This window comes from Stegodyphus dumicola, chromosome 10 (assembly GCF_044657685.1).
Source record: "Stegodyphus dumicola isolate Sdum_Otavi_A_Nest chromosome 10, ASM4465768v1".
Taxonomy (NCBI): Eukaryota; Metazoa; Arthropoda; class Arachnida; order Araneae; family Eresidae; genus Stegodyphus; species Stegodyphus dumicola.
In genome coordinates this window covers 126,154,894-126,177,729 of record NC_140777.1, presented here as the reverse complement: position 1 = coordinate 126,177,729, position 22,836 = coordinate 126,154,894, and the positions used below count along the sequence as shown (strand labels likewise).

At 34.5% G+C, this 22,836-nt stretch overlaps 1 protein-coding gene across 1 annotated transcript in view; it reads right to left on the bottom strand.

The window, feature by feature from the left end:
* Nucleotides 1–22,836, bottom strand: part of LOC118200891 (murinoglobulin-2-like) — a 215,983-nt gene that overhangs the window by 164,654 nt on the left and 28,493 nt on the right. The window contains exons 8-11 of the mRNA XM_085825147.1: nt 19,120–19,216; nt 11,846–11,951; nt 9,406–9,524; nt 984–1,136 (exon numbers count right to left, since the gene is read on the bottom strand). Of these exons, the coding sequence (XP_085681273.1) occupies nt 984–1,136; nt 9,406–9,524; nt 11,846–11,951; nt 19,120–19,216 (475 nt within the window). The remainder of the gene's footprint in view (nt 1–983; nt 1,137–9,405; nt 9,525–11,845; nt 11,952–19,119; nt 19,217–22,836) is intronic.

Below are 22,836 nucleotides of genomic sequence, written 5' to 3'. Positions count from 1 at the left end.
ACTAGCAGCTCGCGTTCAGTCCCCAAAGCAATTTTATTCGGCCTTCGAAGGCACTTCAATTATGGTGTAGCAAAGATTTCAAAATTTTAATTTTTTGAATTCCGAGGTTATTTTATTTTCATTACCATTAAAAATGAACATAAATAATACAAAAATAAACCACAGTTGGAGTTCATTAAGTTAGGGCTTGACATAAATCTTATTCAAACATACAAAAGTACAGATTTTACTTTTTCGTTTTGCCTAAACAGAAAATACAGATTGAACACAGACTAAAAAATACAGATTTGAACTTTATTTCGTACTTTTCAAAAATTAAATCAGCTACGAATTTTTGAACTAAGAATAATAGCTTTGTTTGGGACTACATATGTGACAGTATATGTAGTCTCAAACAAGGACCGGACCTTTATATGTGAACAGTAATATTCAGCTATCAGCATATTTGAATTTCAAAACGTAACAAATAAAACTATTATACAGGTATCAAACTTTAGATCTCAGGAATAAAATTAATATATTTTTTCTCTACAATATTATTATTGTTAATGTATATTTTATGAATATTTAATAAGAGAATCATTTTTTTTTTTTTTTTTTTTTTTATTTTGCGAGAAAATATTTTTATTTCGTAAAGAAAGGAAAAAGAAAAAGAATCTGACCCGTTAGCTGTTTTTACAATCATACATTCGGTCCACATGTGTTTGAGTTCGAGACCACTGGCATAAGTCACAGTTTCGGATATTTTAAAATAATAATTGTGTCAAACAGTTTGATGATGCATCTTTCTGTCTGATATAATAATCAGCGCTTTTCACTCAAATTAATTCTTACAAAACCATATTTATTATGAGATCATTTAATACAAGGCAGGTTCACTTAATTTTCTAAAAATCAGCACTCAGTGTAACAGAAAAAGTCATTTCTGTTATACTCAGTTATTTTAGGATAATAAAATGCAACAGTCTTTTTAACAAACTCACCTTAAGTATAAATGGGTGCGACCTATGTTTAAGAAGAGTGAAGTGGATTAACCCATTCTTGTCCGAATTAAATATGAGGCATTCTGTAACGTCAGCACAGATATTAACTTTAACATTTGCAGCTCCTGTGCCATCCAGATGTTTCACCAAAATCTAGGATAAAAATATTTTGAAAATAAATATACATTTTGATTCAGATCGAATATATGTTTTTAATATACATTTCGAATAATGCACGAAAATGTGATGATGTGATACTCAAGGGTGTCCCTACAAAAGCGTCAAATTTAACATAGCCAGTAAAATACTTTATATTTAGTAAAATAGAAGATATTTTTACATACGTGAAACAGGTTAAGGTTCCGATTTAAGAATCAAAAATAATCTTTCCTTCAACTTTCTCTCTAAACCCGCATTCTATTGATGATTTCGTAATCACATTTTCACATATCTGCCTACTGAATTGAGAATGGCTAACGAACGGCACATTCAATTTCCTCTTTAAGGCTTTCGTTGTTAGTCTTTCTAGGAGTACAATTTTGGACTTTTCTGAGACTTTGAATAATACTGCCGCACAAAATTTCAACAGACCGAGGGGATGATTTAATCTCTATTATCGAACCTGGGTACTCTCAGTTTTTTATCAATCTGCGAACTATTGCTTTCTTAGCTGCATTTTTACGTCCAAAGATTGCACGAAGCTTATAACAGTCTGGGCATAACATTCGCCCATTTTTGTGATAAGTCTTTGTGATCGCCATGCTTGTGATGAGTCGTCATTCTTGTAATGAGTTAAATCAAAGTTCGCAGTTCCTTTATGCAACCACATTATGTCGGGAACTCTGCAACAAAGCTACGAAATTAACTGAAAATAATAAAATGCGTTCTTTCCAGGTTAAATCCAAATTCGAAATTCTTAAATCGGGAGATTTGCATGCTATAAACATGTAAAAATATTTTTTAATTTTCTAAAAATAAAATACTTTTTGTGGTTATTACACCCGGTGCTGTTTTGGGACACCATATATAAAAAACGTGTTTAGAGAAATAAAATACTTTCTCCGTCCCACACTAATAGTAGCAAGTGAATATTTAAAATGAAATTATAGGTGAGTGCAGGGGTTTGTTTTAGTGCAAACTTGCGAAGCCTTCAACGAAAACCACTGTTTCATGACATTATCAGTATGTTTTGATACATATGTTAATTTTTATGTTAACCTCATTACTACGAATTATAATTATTTTTCCGATTTCCTTTGCTGGTCGAAATCAATTGTTTTCTTTCAGCTAAATATCAAACCACTGTAAAAGTACGATTAAAAAATGAGAATTTTCAACCAAAGGTCGAGTTGCGATTGCTCAGTTTTTGATGCACCAAAAGAGAAACGAAATGTTGTAGAAAGATGCAATTACATTATCTGTGAAACAATTTAAGTTCAACTCAATGAGCATGTCAAGGGTTTGAAAACGTGCTTCCGAAAATAAATGTTAAGGCGAATCTCATACTATGTTTCTTTGAAAAAACAAAACAGTGCACTTAAATGCAAAGATTAAGGAGAAACCTTGAGAAATTTAAACATATTCCTTTCAGCAAAAGAGAGACAGAAGAAACAATAAGAATAGCTTTTGATAATATTTCTCCCAAAATACTGTATGATACGTTTCTGCCGCATCAACAAATTGGGCTGGAAGCAATGAAGAACGATGACTCCAATTATTTAAAGACGACGCATATAGGAAAAGCAAAGCTTCATAAGCCAAGGGATCCTAACTATAAGCTCAAAATTCAATAACGAAGTTATCGAAAAATCCAGGAACTATTTGAACACTCGAAATAAAAATTAAGCGTAATATTTTTAATTTATTGTTTAATTTAATCCAGTGTTTGATAATAAATGTTGTGCTCTATATTTATTTTCTGCTGTTGCTATTATTATAGTATAAATTAAATTCATCCACTGCTACTATTATTATGGGACTGAGCGGGCAGTAAAAATGCTCATCATAATAGTATACATGTCATTTTCATAGCTGATATCTTACAGAAAATTAGCAATAGTTAGAACGAAAGGGAAAAATCACAGAAGTTTCAATGAAATCATTATGAGCATCTTCCGTTTCAGCTGTCTCACGCGTACGAAACCAATTGCCTTTTATTGTTATTCAATGTCATGCACACTACACGCACGTACGTAGAAGATCAATATTTATAAACACAGCAACATTCAAGACTGTTACTACGTTTGCTGTGGACTGTTACTAGTATTCCACTTATATCATTTAAATAAATATTTATACAAATTTTATTGAATAAAAATTATGAAGATTAATAGATATGATAAATATCTATATAATCTAATCGAACCTAGACCCTTCAGTGAATCTATCATATCTGGACTCGTTCGTGAACAGGATGCTACGGTCCAACTGAGAAGCTGACGACACCACTTTAATCTTGCCCTCTCGACTGGGCAGCTAGTGGAACACAAACACTCGATACTCGGGCGTTCAGTCCCTCTATATAAAGCTTTAGCGCCCAGTACTGGTAGAAATTTTCCTACCAAGTGACGCTGCGACCATGGACGTAACAGTTATGGAGGTCGCTCGTCGGTTACGCTTGGCTACTATAGCAATATGCCGATCTTAGGAGAGAGGGTAATCCTTGGTCCACGAGGTACCAATCTACAAATATTTGTTTGACTTCCTTGAAACTGTTTCTACATTCGAAAAATTACCGAATGATCAAAGGAAAAGAAAGAGCGCATATTTGACTGTCTTGCTTCAATGCGGCAAACAACACGTTAGCGCTCATTATCCATCATTGGTCTTCTTTCAGGCATAAAAACGCGAATATCATTGAACATTATCAAAGAAAACGCAAGCACTTCATATCAACATATAGCATTGCGTATTGAAAGGGTGCTATAGATAGTGGTGGACGTGGTGCTATACTAATTAACCGTTTGATAAGGGGATAATGCCCACGTCCTCCGTTCTCTCTCTTTCTCTCATATCAACATAGAAATGAAACTCAGAATGCTAGCATCTTCAATAACTGCCTATGACTAAATTAGCATATGTTCATAACTATATACCGCAATAGTTAAAGTGGTGAACTAAAACAAATATTTTAAAATTTTTTTCGCAGCAAACTTATCTCTTAGGTAATTTTCACGAAAATTATCTATATCTAGCAATATCGTAAACAAGCTGAATTTACTGTCATTAATAATTTTTTAAGTAAATTGTAACTAATTTTAATTTAAAAAAGTTTTTTGAGAAACTGCTAGCAACACTTTCGAAAATGTCACTAATATTTGCAAGGCTGTAGATAAATTGAGATAACATTATTCGGATTCAGATTTTCTTAAGAGCCATTTTTATCATCGTTTGAGAACTAGTTTCTTGTGTGATAATAGGTTGCATTTTTAAAACTCTTAACGTAATTCAATACTTAAAGTATCGTATTTATTATTACGAAACTATCACGCGGGAACTAGCGCATCGCGCAGCAGCACCACAGGTCCGGGGTTCGATCCCCGGGATGGGCAAGGTCGACTCAGCCTTTCATCCTTTGATTTCTCTCCTTTGGGTCGATAAAATGAGTACCAAGTTCGCTTGAGAACTAAACACTGGGGCTCCTGAGACCAAGCTGACCACTTGTTCAGGGCATATGCTTACGTACCCCGGAACCCAGTGTGAAGAAAGCAGATTTCGGAGAACTGCAGGCATTGGCCCACTAGGGCTGTTACGCCACTGAGTTATGAGTTTCACACGGAACAATTTCCTAAGTTTTACCACAGTTCATAAATCTTCCATTGAAATGTAATGTATCATTTATTTCTTTTTCCGTTTTGTTATTTTTGATCTGTTTAAAAGGAAATGTTTTTCCCTCCTTACAACTTCATAACTTGTGGGAGTTTCTAAAAGAAATAATTTATTTGTATTTAACATGTTTCAATACCTTCTGCCATGTTTCATGCTGATAAGGTGTTATTTAGATTTTAATTTTCTCAATTAATATATAGGGTACTTACGTATTAATTCCACCGCAGCAGAAGTTGCGCTGATGCACCAATAAAGAGAAATCCTGTTGTTCGCACGTGGATTACTTTTTGCCTTGTTGTTTGCATGATATGGAACTTTACTTTGGTAAACGTACGTTTTGGAAATGTAATTTAAGACAGTTTGATCAAGTGGAACTTAGGAAAGACAACTGGTTTGAAGGAAGCAGAATTCCATTTTGTTCAGATTTGAGATTCATATACTGCTGGTGCGAGGAGCTGACGTCGATTAAATTTTGTGAAAAGCAACTTGATTTATCGGATGAAACTGTTATAGATTGGAGCAATTACATGCGTGAATTATATGTGTTGGATATGGAGAATAAACGAAACAAGAAGATAGATGAACCAGATTGCATTGTGGAAATTGATGAAAGTTTGTTTACTAAGCATAAAAATAATCGTGGTCGAGTATTACCGGAACAGTGGGTGTTTTGTGGTATATGTAGAGAAACAAAAAGATTCGTTTGTTGTCACTGTTACTAATAGAACTGGCTCTACCATACTTAATAAAATTATTGACGCCAAGGTTGGGCTTCTAAACCCCCAAAGTCCCCAAAAATTTCACAAGATGGATGTATTTTCTTTAATGTAATTCTAAAATACACCTGACATTTGATAGTTTACATACGCCTCCCCAGTTCACTGCCTTAATTTTTATATTCACTTCAAGATCCGAGCGCTTATTTTCAAACGTGTTAAGAAAGGCATTCTTGGACGCATGTATGCCGCTTGGCTAAGTACAAAGTTTTATATGAGGAAAAGCAGAATGTGAAGTTAAATATAATTTATTTTAATTTTACCACTTGCGAAATTTATAGTACCATACAATTCAGTTTTCATTCAGTTACTGGATGCCCTATTTGAAGGGGTAAATGAACATTTTAATTGCAATTATGCTCTTGTTTCGGCACTAAAGTCTTAAAAATAGGGAAAATTCAAAATAGGGAAGACCCTTTTTAACACCAGAGGTGTTAATATTCTCGAACTTAACTTTTTCGTCAGTATCGCTTTTATGCGTATACCAAGTTTCAAATAAAAGGATGTTGCCAGCAGAGCTGGGGAGTCAGTAGTCAGACCGACTCCGACTTCTGGAATTTTAATGACTCCGACTCTGACTTCAACTCCTTCATACATATGTAAACATACACACATAGTTACAGCTTATTTTTTAATATAAAAGACATAATAAATGCTACAGAAAAAAATTGATGCATAGCAATTTTTTTATATTAATTAGCATTTATTATGAAATGGAAAAACTGGCATTAGTAATTTTTAAGAAACAGTAAAACTTCGACAAAATCTTCTTTGTTAGAGGACCATAGATCCGATTTGATAAACTTCAGAACTAAGTCTTTCTACACTGACTTGAGTAAGAAGAGCTGTTACTGTTAGGGCTACTTCGTTTAACTCTTTAGGATATATTTTTATAAGTTCCAAAAGAGGTGTTTTGCAAGAGTAATCATATCTATCTTCAAAGGCTGTGTATCAATTTTGTTTGTATTTTTTCTTTTTTATATCAGAAGTCTCTTGGTTATTTATTTTCATTCGCTTTGCCGTAGCCGTTTCAATATTATCCAAATATTTCTCAAAATCTAATTCATCAGTGGAAGAGGATGATAGAGATTCAATTGCAATATCTGCAGTTTAACTGTCTTGATTTGAATACTCCAGTTGTTCTGAGAATAATTTCATTCTTAGTGAAAGTTCACAGCTGGCTTTTTTCTTTGCCTTTTTAATTTGCTTGTCATCCAACAAAATTCGGCGTTTTGGATCTACATATATTGAACCCAACACGATCTTATTGTCTAGCAAACTAGTTTCTCATTTCTTCTTTGAAGAAAGGATTCCTTCTGCAAAAAACCCTCCATTTCAGAAAGAACAAAGATCGCATTCTTCCAGTCTTGCCTCTTGTTAATTCTTCAGATTGTAGCTTTTTTGTGGCTATATACGGTGTTGAAAGAAGGGTTTCCAGTTCTGCAAGATCATTCTACAGTCTTTCTGTTAGTGAAATATTAGGGTTATTTACATCTTCTGAAAACGTTCTTAATTATAGCAACCACTGTATCATCAAATATGTACTTCTCCATTGCGTTGCTCCTTTTCCTGCTCGCTTCCTAAGAATGGCATCAATTTTGGGAGTTCTTGCTGCTTACCTAAATTCACCAATGGGATTAGTAACTAAATGAATCAATTTAATCAATAATGGCAAATATCACGTCCATCCTGCTCCCTTATATTTATTTACTAATATGCCAATAAAATAGAAAATAACTATTTATTAATGTACAAGTTCATAAATGAAAATATTAACTCAGGTTTTGTCATTAATATTTTTCAGTTCACTTTAATTTCATTTCAAATTCAAACTGTTCAACAAAAACTGGAGTCGAAAACAACATGTTTTTAGCAACTCCAACTCCGACTCCTTTTACCAAAAAATATACCCGACTCCATTACGCCGACTCCACAGCCCTGATTGCCACCAAATTTTATCCCCGTGTCTTATTTTTAAAGAAATAATATAGTGAATATAAAAATAAATGTCTGCCAACACAAATAAAAGGTTGTTGCCACCAAATGCCATCGACATGATTTTTTTTACAGAAATCATATTGCGAAAAAAAATGCATGTCAACACTTTATCGGGAATACTAAAGATATGCTGGTTTCAAATATTTTGTAATTTTGCTCTTGAATGTTCTGTGGCGTAGGTTCAAAGAAAGCGATGTTTAATAAATAAAATTAAAAACACAAAAACTTAATAATTAAAGGACGCGCCAGTTGCGCAAGCCAGCTTACTAAGGAAACTGAACATTGATATGAAAAAGAGGAAAGAATTAGAGGAAGAACATGGATATGAAACGGGAAAGAGCTGATACAAGACTGAAAAAAATTTTTATACAATGTATGGCAGCCTTTAATACTCTAATGAGAATACTTTTAAAATATTTGTGGTTTTATGGTTGAATTTATGTGGCATTAAGAGCGAAGAGAACGATATTTTATAAATAATACAATTCAAAAGACAGGAAACGCGGTGCTGCAAAAGGGAATCCGAGACAGGAATGGTAAAGTGCGAACTCAGCGAGAACATTAAAAAAAACTAACTTCTCCCTCCCCCCATTTAAAAAAGCATTTTCACCTTTATCGAATTATCTTCGCCTATTAAAAGAGGAGAATGAAAAAACAGTCGCAGGAAGAAATGACAACCTTATTTTGTCTTATGCGTGTGCCAGATCATTCTAAGAATATTTAACGAAGTAAGAATCCCATTTAGACCACAGTTTCCTCGATTCTTTGGAATATTAGTGTCAAAGTTTTTAAATATGATTTCAGTGTTAAAACGCTTGTTGTTATCTTAAGCAGCAAAATAAATTCTCATAACATTTGTAACGTTTCTATTGTAGCTGGAGGCCCACCAGCGGCCGAGCGGTAAAAGTCGCTGAACACTGGTAGTTCGGTCCGAGGTTCGAATCCCGCGAACGGGCTGGCTGCATGGGCGTTTTCCCCATCTGTAACGTGTATACGAGCCAGTTTCCCTTAGAAAGTCCTCCACGAAAGGCATCCCTCCCTTTAGGCAGATAGCCCTCGAGGCTTTGCCATAATCACACACACACACTATTGTAGCTGGAAGCTAAATCCCTGCAGACCTAATTAGACAAATAGTGAGTTATCGCTACATCTTAAGTAACTCACAAAATACTGAAAAATGTTAAAATAATCTTTTCATTTAATCTTAAATGTAACATAGCAGGCACATCTTCTGTCACAGCAGAATCTTCCACTACTTGTGGGTATTTAAATTAACATAGATTAGGTAAACCAGTGGAAATTTAAATTAAAATAATAGACAATTAAATACAAACATTGATAACGTAGTCTAAGTTTACACAGAATAAGAAGTAAAAACTACAACTATAGAAGTAAGTTGGCTCAGAATTTCACCTGCGCGTATTTGCATTGGCCAGCGAGATAAAACTAAAGCCAGAATATTACTTTTAAGCAAAGCTGACGAGAACAAAGTTAGCTAATTTCCATTCTGGTGAGGAATACAGAAAGCAAAAGTTATATTATGTAAATACTTAAATCATAATAACTGGTTAGTTAAATTAAAATAGCTTATAAATTAGAATATTATACTTTTATCAGTTGGAAGTGCATAATAATAGCATTAGCAAAAAATAACTCTCATAATTTAATAACTAAGGACTGAAAAATTTTAAGAAAAATTAATTCTTTCCCGAGTTATGTTACACAAATGCAGTATGAATACAGAATACAGTGACGTTTTCTGTGTAACACTTTCTTGTAAGAAGCGTATCAGAGAGCGAAGGGAATGAAAAGCAACTTACTCTACCGGAATACGGAATTCCAGGTTTGATGTAATCCTTTCCGTTTACGGCGTTTAAAAACTGTAGCTGAAGTGGTCTCCGAACAATAGGAATTTCAGTTGTCTTATTAACTAATATGCCTGAAACGAAATAAGCTGAAGTCAGTCTAATTTATCTAAATGTGATAATGCGGGAGGATTCAACTCAGATTTAATTTTAAAGTTTATACATTAGAATAAGGCAGCCAAAAAACGTTCGTGAAAGGGCCGGTAGTGTTAGGTAAGAGAACATTTTAATGTAATAATATTTTACTTACTTTATATACCAACTTATTTATTTAACTTAAACTTCTTACTTACTGGTGCTTGATAAAATAAAGAAATGATTCTATCAAACTTTAAAAAAACTGAAAACTCTTATATTGTATAGAGGAACCATGCGATTGATCTAAAAACAAGTTAAATCAATAAACTCATATCCTTAAAATCAATTAATATAAGCAAAATTGAAATTCACACTTATTAAATCAATATCCTGTAAATAAAAAGGAACAAATCATCGCTAGTACTTAGGTAATAAGAATACTACCTCTCTAAAAACAAAACACAGTTACTTCACACATACTAAATACTCAATCAATTTCGTAACATTCTCAAGAGATAATAATAATTTCCAAGAATTCAACCTCACAAACATCAGAGAAGAAATATTCGCATATATCAATCTATCATTTCCTCGAAAATAAAAGATCAATTAATTTAAATAATTTCTCGGTCCTTCAAACAACTAAATAGTTCATCAGTAAACATCCATTATGTTAATAATAATAAATATAAAAATTGCTTATTACCTGTATAACATAGCTTGCGTTGTGTTTTTAACTCTTAAAACAGTAAACGATACCCTAGGTAGATATATATACATGTTTCTATAAAGCCATAAATTCAAACAAATAGAGCGACAATGTTTTTAGGTAATTTCCCCCAAAACATACTTTTAACTATACCCTTTGTAATTAGAAGTAGAAAGGCTTCACCTACAGAACACAGTACCCACTCTTCTCGATAGAGGACATATTTACGTGTGCATTTCATCTCTATGTTCCGTTTCAGTTTCGCAAGTTTTATGCGCGTTTGCAAGCACTCCGTAACATACAGTACACAGAGGCTTTGGTTCACTCTCGTAACCACACTAAGTAAATTCAAATTCCAAACAACTCTTGTTGTATCTATGAAAGTGTTTTTGGTTCTTACATGTTATTCCGTCAACCATGAACGTTGGCTACATTCGCCAGTCTTTCTGCACAATCCACCAAATAGGTATTGTTGCTAAAATATTCGACCCACTTCGGTTTTGCTCTACGTAAATATCGATTTCTACTTGTTAGGCCCTCCAATTTATCTGAAATTTTACTTTGACCAAAGTTTCCGTAGGACTCCCCAATAACCGAGCGGTAAAAGCCGCTGAACACTGGTACTTCAATTGGGGTTTCTAGGCCAGCCGAACGAATTGGCTGCATGGGCGTTTTCGTGGTTTTCCTCATGTGTAACGTAAAAACGAGCCAGTTTCCCTTAAAGTCCTCCACAAGGCATCCCTCCCTTTCTGTGAAGTGCCTAACGGCTGAAGAAGTAATAAAAAATTAAAAAGGTAGCTGTACCAATCTATCACAATTTTGCGAACGCTCTAGAAAGGCAATGTTTTCCGAATTGATATTCTCTTGTCGTTGCTTCGCCAGTGTTTGTCCGTAGTTACATTAAACGCGAATGTTGAAAATGGATTGTGACGTCATGCTTTTCTATAATTGGCGCTAATTCTCGCTGCTTGGCGACAGTTTCACGGAAGACGCAATAATATGTAAGTACGGCGTTTTTTTCTTTGAACAGCTACGAATGCCACTAGTTGTTTCTTCAATGGCACTAACATCACTGATATTCATATAATAATCACACACGGTTTCGCACTATTATCCCTGCCTAAATGAAGGGTATTATCACATTCATTTGTTTCTAAAGTTCGGTTCTCAGCCAATATGCCCATTATGCACAATGGACACTATTTAACAGAGACAACTACTAATATCTTTTACATAAGAATTTCGAAAAATTACACAACTGTTGGACTGCTAGAGCAGTGGTGAATCAATAGCACGATACATAATTTCTTATAAATTGTGAATGGCTGCAAAAATGCAGTGTCGTATTACAATCGAGAAAAAGGTGATACACGACTGCCATGTTTAATTTCCAAAGTCTGAGAATTTCCGCTATAGCGTGATATATGCAGTTAAATAAAACCTTTTCAGTCCCCTTTTTTGAAAACCTGGGAAGATCACATGGACAAGCTTCGAGGTCCACTTGCGGTCCGTAGACCATAGATTCTGAAACTTAGGTTCTGACTTATATAACAATAAAAAGAACAGCTTTAAGAACGTGTATGTGCAAGTTTAAAGCGGTAAGTATACCTGTTCCATTCTCGATGACTTCTGCAAATATCTCAAGAGTTTTAATTCGGTTATCAACAAAAGAGAAGTCTGTAGTATTGATGACAACTGCTTGACAACCAGAAACCTGTCAAATGAATGGAAATTGCGTAAGAAGAATTATTTCATAAAATTTTTTTAATATTTTTCAAATTTTTAAGGATGTCAAAATCATCTTTAATATTTCTACAATACAAGCACAGCACAAACAAGACTTATTCTGTATTTACTTGTGGATAAATCTAATTTATTATTTCGAAAGATACATTTCTTCGTCAGTTGTCAGATATGGTTCGAGTTTTCGACGTGTTTTATCTTTCCAAGAGAGTAGTCTATTTATTCCGTATATCACATTAATGTGATTTCTTCGAAAGAATTCATTATAATTCTGGAAAATATCAAAATAAGAGGATTAGATGAAGAAATGATGCAGGTAACTGAGATTATGTTTTCATAATTGCAGAAAACTAACTGCATTTTTCAGCATGTACGTAGCATCTGTATTGGATTTCCCCAATCTCCAGTATGACTGTTAATTAAATGTACAAATGATTATTAAGCGTCTGCACACGCATATAGCATCTCATTGAAAATATATTTCTACATACACTGAATTCATTATTCAAAAATGGCACGAAAAGCATAATTTATAAAGTTACTTGTTGATAATTTGATTTTTGGCCAGAAAGTTGGCCCTCATCTTTCACATCTAAAACAGAGTAACTGGACGCACATTGCACCCTCCCTGACTTAAAAGGTGAACGAAAAAAAATCTGTCCGCGAACATATGAAAAGCATCTCTAGAGTGAATAATAAAATATCTAGATGTTATATCACCTGCATTAGAAGAAATATGAAGCTTGTGTCTCTTCTTGCTTAGCGGACAATTTTGATTTAGAGTAATGTTTCATATACCCAGGTTTTCCACATTCAAAATGTAGAATCTTATTTTTACAGTGTTTCCTAGTATGGCCTAACTTTTTACAATGAAAGGCGATAAATTCCTTTGGATATGTAGAGAATACAACATTATCTCTTACTGAACGTTAACTATCGTTGCCTTCTGAGTCAACGAAAGGGCTCCTACAGCTATAATTTGTGCAGTAATAAAGTCCAGGGTTAAATTCCATTTATGTTGATTCTATAATGCAATTTTTACAGTTTCAGACTCTGGTTAGTGACACTGACTGCCATACCAATGAGCCGGAATGAAATTTCGGAGAAGGAGTGGATACCTGACAGAGTATAGTGTACCTGCGGCAAGGGGAAGCTCAAAATACTCAGCAAGCCGAAAGTCCTTTTAAGAGGCTGCCGGTAAGGGAAAAGCGGTGGGAGGCCTTCGGACCGTCCTCAGGTGTTCTTCCTCAAATTTGGGAAGGAACAGCCCAGTTAGTGCAATGGGACTATACATAATGCCCTAAACTTGAAAAATGCGTAATATGCATATTTTTTCAAGATAATGGTATATCAGCGAACAAAATTATAATCACTGGCAGGGCTTTAACAGGCTGATAAGCTCCATCTCCAAGTGGACCAGCTGCTCTGTCTGTGGAGTTAAATAAAGTAAATGTGGGACTATATTAGCAATGGTGAAAATCTGATGTCTCGCCCGTTTCTAAGTGTACCTCTCTTCGCCAGGCTTTAAAGAGCTGTTCATACCAGGGTATATCTACCATTTGTTACTCACAGGCTTAGAGATCCCAACTTCGTAACCTAGCTTTGACTGCCAACGTTTACTTGTATTCTTGCTCTGCGTGACTTTGTCTTTTGTCATTGCTTTAGATTGTCACACATGCAGTAAAAAGGCAGCGATCTCCTCACTTTCACTCACTTTTACCTCACTTTCTTGACAGCTTGCTGAACATTGGGGGGGGGATAAGGTTCACCTGCTACCTTATCAATGTCATTTCCCTCAGTGGCATAATTTTCTTATCTAGATTCTTAAGGCTCCTTTTCAGGCCACGTAAACAACTTCATAATCAGTATGAGTATTAGTAGGGTTTATCGGAGCTAAATGAAGGCATCAGACACAGTCGTCACTACTCGACGGTGGCGAAAAAAAAACAGTTTTTCTTCCGTTAAAAAAGTTATCCTCATGTATAGCGGTGATATACATGAAGTTATATATAAACTTCATGTATATCACCGCTATACATGAAGGAACATTGCTATCATCTCTATACATGAAGGAACGACTCCGGATAAATCCCAGTGTCAACAGCCTTTTAGAGCTTTTTCTCACAATGAATAAATAGTCGCAAAATTTTCATCTGCTTAAATGTATTTTGCATTATTGCAAGCTACATTTTTATTTGTCTTTTTTTAAGGCAAAATTTTATCTCTTTTTGCTTACAATGTGATATTTGTCTGATTAATATTTTTTTTCCTTCTCCCCTCCAGATTGATTACTTCAAGAAACATCTGTAAAAGTATTTCGTCAACTTCTTCTTTGGACCTCCATATTCTTTGAAATCTCAGAAATAAGATTTTTCAGCTAACCTTCTTGCGTGAATTTCAAATGCCTGATTACATAATCTTGAAACAATATTCGGGCTACATTGTATGCATTGTGTGCATTCTATATACACTGTATGCATCCTATACCAACAAAAAAGAGTATAGTTTAGAATTAAAAGTTAAATTTAAAGTCTCTTTAATTTTTAAACTTTGACAATTAGTTTGAAAATAAGATAAGATAAAATTACAAAATATTAATAATAGTTTGCATTAAGAAAAGGAAGTATATACAGTATAGCAGAAAAAAAAGAGTAGAACTTCTAGAACTAGAAATTTCTAGAATAGTTGATTATGATTAACTTCAAAGGACAGACCACAATACTTCTGAAGACAAAATTTGCTGCAAATACACTGGTTTAAAAAATTAAGGAAAAATCACAAAAATAGTGATAACTAGTCCAAAAATAAGCCAATGTTTATGTATCGCTCATCGCACTGGTTAACATCCGACCACTGTCATGAGAATATGGAATCAATGGGTTCCTGAGGTCATACTGAACGGCATGCAAGATCTCAACCTCCTCCCATGACTATCACCCGAGAGAACAGACATATTGTGAGGTCAGCCCTGCAAAACCGTACAACGAAATCACGGACCATTAGTCAGGAAATGGGCATGTTTACCGCACGCGTATCCGCTTGTACGGTGCATCAACGTTTGCAGCAGCGTGGACTATCAGCACGGCGACCATTACTTCGGATTCCCTTGACAATGCAACATATAGAGACTGGGTACAGGAGTGGCACAACGCCTTTTCAGACGAGTACCGGTTCTTCGTGCAGTATTCTGATGGCCATATACGTGTCTGGAGGCTGGAAGGAAACCGCACGTCGCTTGCTTGCATTCGACATCGGTATAGCGGGCCTGCAATTGGTGTAATGGTTTGCGCAGTCATTGGGTGCACGACATGCACATCTCTAGTTCGGATGGACGGTAATTTGAACGCAGATGGGTACATTTTTGACATTTTACATCAGTGGTCGTACCCTATCTTCGAAGCTTGCCTAAAGCTATCTTCCAACAAGATAATGCAAGACAACATGCTGCACGTCGTGACCTTCCTCGATACGCAGGGTGTTTAATAGCTGCCATGGACTGTACGGTCTCCAGATCCGTCACTCATTGAAAACATCCGGTCATGGGTTGGAGACGTTGGGTTGGAGAGAAGGGTTCGAGAGAAGGTCATGGTTTGGCCATTAACCTTATTAGCTGAAGAGGAATGTTGGGACACCCCTCTCCAGTTGGTTGCTGGAGTGTGGCATATATTTGAAGCAGCATGAAATGAGTTGCCCGTTTCTGTCATCCAAGCCCAGTTCGACTCCATGCTTAGCCAGATGAGGGCCGTTTTAGATTCCAAGGTGGCAGCTGTTTCTACTAATTTCGCAGCCCTGTAAATCCCCAAACTGCTTACAAATTTAATCATTTTATCTTCATGCCATACTGTTTATGTGCAATAAATATATTTTTTGTATTTTCTTTTCTTTATGATGTTGCAATTTTAATGACCAGAAATGTACTTACGTATTATCTCATCGACCGTTGGCCGAATTGGCCGCTCGACGGGATAATACGTAAGTACTCAGATATATTATAGTCAGTCACTTTCTTGACAACCAAAACATTTTGACTCTTATCTCCCATGCTTTCTTCTGAATGCGTCACTATTCTCGTTTGCTTCACACCTACCAACTTGCATTTGCCGCTCGCTTCTCTGAAAAGTTCATTGTTTTTAAGCTTACAAAACTGTGAGGTGCATATTGCGGCTGTCTGTATCTATCATTAATCTATCCGGACTGTAAAGCCTCTCTAAATTTATTACAGCGCAATTATCCATCGCCAGTCTATCACAGCCACCTCCAAATCTATTACATGTACATCCTTGGTCAGAAAAGTTCCAGGAAAATTTCTTTTAATTTTTGTAAAAATAACAAATATTGCTTTTTTTATGTTCCCTGGTATGTATTCTTAACATTACTTTCGCCATGTTTCTATGAAAACTTACTAGGTGATAGGGCTGTGCTTAGCAGCACACTGTTCCTATTGGTGTCGCATTCGTTAAGGTGACACAAAGGATGCTGATTGTAAGCAAAGAATGGACATCAAGTTCTGCGTTAATCTCGAAAAACCCTTAGTGAAACGTGGAAAATGCTTAAGTAAGCATATGCAGGGGAGACACTTTTAAGAAGTCGTGTTTTCGAATGGCACGAAAGGTTTCGTGAAGACAGAGATTCAGTGAAAGACGATCCCAGAGCTAGTCATCCGTCTACAGCAAATACCGATGCAAACGTGGAACGTGTAAGGCAGTTATTGCAAGAAGATCGTCTTGTAACTATGCCTATTAAACTATTAAACTATGTCGTGAAACTATGATATCAGACCTGAATTTGAATCGTGATGCGTATCATAAGATTTTAACGCGAGGATTTAGGGAAACGGAAATTTAATGCAAGAATCCTTCCTCACTCACTAACAGATGGACAGAAAGACGAATTTCTGCTAAACTATTTGGATAGAGCCAGACGTAATCCCACATTTATGCCAAAAATTAATGTGATTTTTGGGGGGGGGGTTCCGTGAGAGATAAGGTGACTGAAAGGAAAGCTTCATCAAAGTTATTGCAGCCAATCCAATGGGCTGTGACAAATGAGCTTTCAAGCATAGCAATTCAAGATATTCCCGCTTTTTTCCAAGACCTCCAGAAATGTCGGCAGTTGTGTATAGATAGCCAAGAGGACTACTTTGATAACAGCTAGGATGATTATTTGGTAAATGAAATTTTGTATTTTTTACGACCTTTGTCCTGGAACGTTTCTGATAAAGGATGTATATGTGGAGTTTAGCGAATACATATTCTGGGTAATGTTTGAGAACCTAGAAGTTACATTTTATTTTATCAACTGGAGTAAAGCTATAGAATTAAATACGAGTAAAGCGATTACATCCACAATATTATAACAGGAGGCTATATAAGCAGAAGTAAATATATCTACCAGGTGATTTATGCCATAGATAGCTGATCATCTAATTCGAACTATTTTTGAGCTTTCAGCCGGGCCATAGAGATATTACGAACAGGAATTCAGCGATTTACTGGTGAGTAAAGTGTACGTGTTAACAAGCGCGCTGCTAACAAAGACGTAGCGTCTTGGACTCATCCCTTCTTGCACAACAAAATTCCTTGAGAATTCCCATCGGAAATTCCTTTCGTAAGCGAAGTTCTACGGACTTTGCAGAAGGCAAAATGCAGTGTCCAAATTTTAAAATTTTACCTGATGGTCTGCAACTGTTAACTACTAATGCATTTCTTAAGACACCACACAATGCGAAAGACAAATAACTTCTGTTTCTCAATCTTCTTGAATCAAGGGAACATCTTCAGAAAGCGAAGAGACCTGCAAATGTGTCGTAGCTGGAGTACGATTTCAACAATACTACCTTGACTCTTTTCCAGTATAATTCCATACTCTATCTTTAAATTCAGGTGATACTTAGGATTTCAAAATACCAGGTCATTTTTAATAAGTACACTTGCTTTGCCTTGCCAAACTAGTAAATTCTAAAAAAAAAAAAAAATGCACCGAAGACATTTCTAACTAAATGTTTGCTCTGACGATGCAAATTTTTGCTTCGATTTACTTATTTTAAAATTTTGCTCTGCTCAGGCACCAATTTCTAACGCACATTTTTTATGATTTTATAAAGGCAAACATTTATTTTTTTAAATGAAAATGAGTTTATAGTGTTTGAACTTCTTTGGTAGCATAAACTAGTGTCATACTCCTTGCAGAGTTGGAGGGAATTATCACTGTTGCTCAAATAACAACAGAGTCTTGAAAAGGTATCAAACAACCCTTTCATTAAAACAGAACTTTAACATAAACACACTTCTTGTGCTTGATAATATTAACCACCACTTGTGATGTAACTTAATGTAGCAGTCAAATACAAATTTAAAACTAAGACATATAATCAAAAACAATAGAATTGATTTTAACTCTAATTTGGTTCATAACTTCTCGCTGGCGTAGAAATTAAGTGCACGCAGCAATAACAAAAGTCTAATAACTATAATCTATCAGAGCTGATGAAACCTAGTAATGGGCTTCGAGAAACAGAAACTCGCTCTGACTTATAATCCAAAAACGTCAGCTTAAATACTATCTAAATGATTTGATGAGGAAACGAAAAAAGAGAAGTTAATGTAAAGGTCTAAATCGTAATAACTGGTTAATTAAAATAGTAATAATCCTACAAGTTGATGAAGGATCTTAATGTTTTCACAAAATTCAATCCATTCATAAATAATTCATAATGCTTATTTCAAAAATGCCTTAAACAAATTTAAAATCTAAGTGGAGAACGTTTTAAAATTCTTCTTTTGTTTTCAAATTAAATCCTTAAAAAATCCTAACGATTTCGAGATAATTCATTCTTGTATTAATGGCATCAAAAATTATAGCGTAAAGTATAAAACGTTTCTTGGATCTTAGAAGTTAATATCCCATATCTCATGTATTAATAATTTCTTTTGTAAATGTTATACGGTCTCCAGTTAATTTTTCTTCGAAATTCATGTCTTACAGTAATGTACATTCTTATAGTAAAAATGTAAATATCTTCTCATCTAATATTATGAATATTATTAAGAAATAATTGCAATAAAATCTTGCTATATAAATAATTGCAAAACACATTTAAAGTTCGTTTAATCAATAGGCATGAATAAAAAATTTCTTACTTCGCCCATGCGTTCTACAGATCGAAAAGAGTTTTTATTCTTCTTGGCTGTAAACTTAGCCCTCCAAATGCCGTCGACTTTTTTACCATAAGTGTACCTGAAAAGTAATGTTGTTCCCTATTTATTAATTACAAAAGAGCATATTCCATATACAAAAGAGCATACACATATATACAAAAGAGCATACGCATCTATACAAAAGAGCAATTAAAGTAAAACCCATACCACTTGCACATTCCTATTTATTAATTACAAAAGAGCATATTCTTAAGACGAATAACTTCCGATTAGTGTTTATCAATGAATATTTTAATGAAAAAACTTGTATTTGTTTACAATGATAATTATATTTTCTTTTTCTTTTTTTTTTTCTTCTTTTCTTGTTGTGAATGGCTGGATAACACAATTTAAAAACAATAATATCAATGTGCGAAGTACAAAATACTGCTATATATAAAGCAGGTTATTTAATTTAAAATGGTTCAATGTTCTCTCTAATATTGTAAATTCAAATGAAGGGGTAGATCGTAATTATATTAGATGAAGTGATACTATTGATTCAATGGGTCTTTTAGAATTTTCTAACTTTTGTTTTCAGCAGAAGTTTTTAAAAGAAAAGCTATTTTTAAGTGGCTTGTTTATTAAAAGATCTTTGAAAGTGAAAATGTAACCTTGTTTTTTGGATTGTATAATTTAAACTTTTCCGAAAAGCTGAATCTATGCAAATTACTGGTCGTATAAATGTTACAGTTTTCAGAATAAACTCAGCTTTTCAATGTAAAGATACGAATAGGTAGGAAGATACAAACGACTGTTTTCTTTCTTTACGCACATTTGTGAAAAACAAAATCTGAAACTGAATATCCGTGTTTATTGTTTATCAAAGCTGAATGTTTACTTTGATAAGCTTTTCTTGAGATTCGAAAATGAATGAAAAACTGTCTTATATCGCAAAACCTCCATACATGAAAGACAAAAACGCGAATTTTCAAATTTCACCATATTTCATAGCTTAATCTATCTTTCTCATACGGTTTTGAGACCGTCATGCACTTCATCTTATTCATTTTCATACGGTTTTGGAAACGTCATGCGCTTCATCTTATTTATTTTCATACCGTTTTGAATAGATCATGCGCTTCATCTCATTCATTCTCGCACGGTCTTGAATTATATCTATACAGAATAATAGAATTTGATCTTCTGATATCTACGGAAGCATTAAAAGCATATTAAATTAAAATCTGATGAAGCATTATGATTATAAGAAAATGGAATCTGATGAAATAATTATGTTTGATTAGCTAAACATTTTCCTTTCCCATTCATTCTATGATATAATTATGTCTGTTACTTTGAGATTAACAGAGAACTTAGTAATTACCATCAATGTAAATTCATTACACATACGAAGCAAACATTCAGAAGGATATTACAGCTCCGAAATTAAAACATGTAAAAGGGAAAAATTTTATAATTCCTATTGATTATCTATGTTAATATAAAATCCCATAAAACTGTGTGTTAATAGTTACTTTGAGATTAACAAGCTTTTGATTAATTGTTCTTGCTTAGCGGCGTTTAATACTTTAAAACAAATTTTGCACACATTGAATTCAACAGATTTAAAACATACTCATAAAGTGTTTGTATACTGAAACATTTATTATCATTCTTGGGTTTTTTTTTTTCGGAGAGAGAGGCACATTAAATTCATTAAAAGGTCTAGGGAATCATAAGATGAAAGAATTAGTAAAGTGGTCCAAAATAATTTAACATTATTAAAACACAGATGTATGCATTTACATTTCAAATTTTGTTGCATAAGTTATCATGCAATAAGCGTACAAAAGTGCATATCATTGTTAATAATACTTTAATAATAAAGTACACTATATCGAATTCGGATTAAAAACATAATAATTTATTTTAAAAAAATCTGAAAAGTTTCAGATTTTAAATTGCGTCCAAAGGGTAGTTTTTTTAATGTTTTGTGTGTTACCTTTATTTATTAAATATCATGGTCTTCGCACTTAAACCATAAAATTCAATTCATCAACAATAGCGCAAAATAATTTTTAAATGAGCATACCTTTAGAATTTCGGTTACTCAGTCTCGCGCGCTGGAGAGAAAAGTAATTTTTCTGTACCACGTGAAGGTAGAAATTGAATTGAAAGTAGAAATAGAATTGTGAAGGTAGAAATCCAATAAGTTTAACAAAACAGAGATATTAATAAACATATATCACATTCAGTTAACACTGAAAAGCTAAAATTTTGAGAGCTAATCTTTTAAAAACTACTCGTGCGATTTTTACAAGACTTGGCACTTAGGATAATTTGAGTTGTAGAATCCAAATGTAGGAAAAAATCGGTATATTTCAGGAAAACATCTGATTTTGTGTCGAAATACCTATGTTAAAAACATGTTATATATAAATCCAATATATATATATTCTAATTCACGCTTTCGAGACATAAAAAATGCAATTTCCACAATCGGCCCGCTAGAACAGGAGATACAGAACTGTCCCATTTTTTTTTCCTACAATGTATACATCAAAAATAAGTATAAAGGATATACACTGAAAGTCACTGAATTAGGGATAGACGTGGGTATGCAAATTGTGTAGAGCTTCTCCGCATTTATATTCACGTGAGGGCATTACTAGATAGTTAGTACTATGTTACTGATCAGCCGTTTCAATTGGCGGTATGGGTTAAAACTTCTGATTTAGGCGCCTTTGATTGAGGAAAAATAGAAGGCGCTTGTCAGATGGACTATTCAATTTCCGAAATCATCTGAGAGATAGGATTTTCAAGATCGACAGTGTCAAGAGTATACCGAAAATACACGGATGCTGGGGAAAAACTAGCGATCAGGTAAACTGCAAAAGACAATTAGTCTTGAATGAGCGTATTACGGGACATATCAGTCATATTGTGAAGCGAAGCCAAACATTAGCTCAAATTACCACTCAGCTGAATCAGGGCTCCAGTCGTATAGCCAGTAAAGAGACCATGCAAAGCTCGTTCCACCGTATGGGCTTCAGAAGTCATAGACTCACTGGAGTACCATTGCTGAATGCACGTCATCGGGCTACCCATATCACCTTGGCAACAGAACACAGAGAATGGACTCTAGAGGACTGGAAACGAGTACCATGGAGTGATAACTCTCGATTACAACTACTTAACTCCGACAGAAAGCTGAGAACACGGTGCTAGGCTCATCAAGCCATGCATCTTGCATGCCAGGTTGGAACTGTACAAGGCCATGACCGCTCAATAATGATCTGAGGTGTTTTCTCTGAGCATTGTTTGATATTTTTGGTACTTGTACCAACCTCCCTTAATGTGATTCGGTAGGCAAATTTGCTTGGCAATCACCTCCATCCATTTATGTTGTTCTGTCATTCACACGGAAATGGAGTATGCCAGCAAGATAACGGCATCTCTCACAGGTCTCGGGTGGCTACTGCATGGTTGAACGAGCATTCCTCTGACTTCTCTGTTAGGAATTGGCCATCTAGAAGTTCTGACTTCAATTCTATTGATCACCTTTGGGATGTTTGGGAGAAAACTATGAAAGCACATCACACAATTCTAGCTACCCTTCCTGAATTATGGAAAGTTCTAGCCGATGTTTGGCAAGCCATTCCTGTGGAACGCTTCCGCAAACTTGTTGAATGTATGCCTCATTTTGTAAGAACCGTT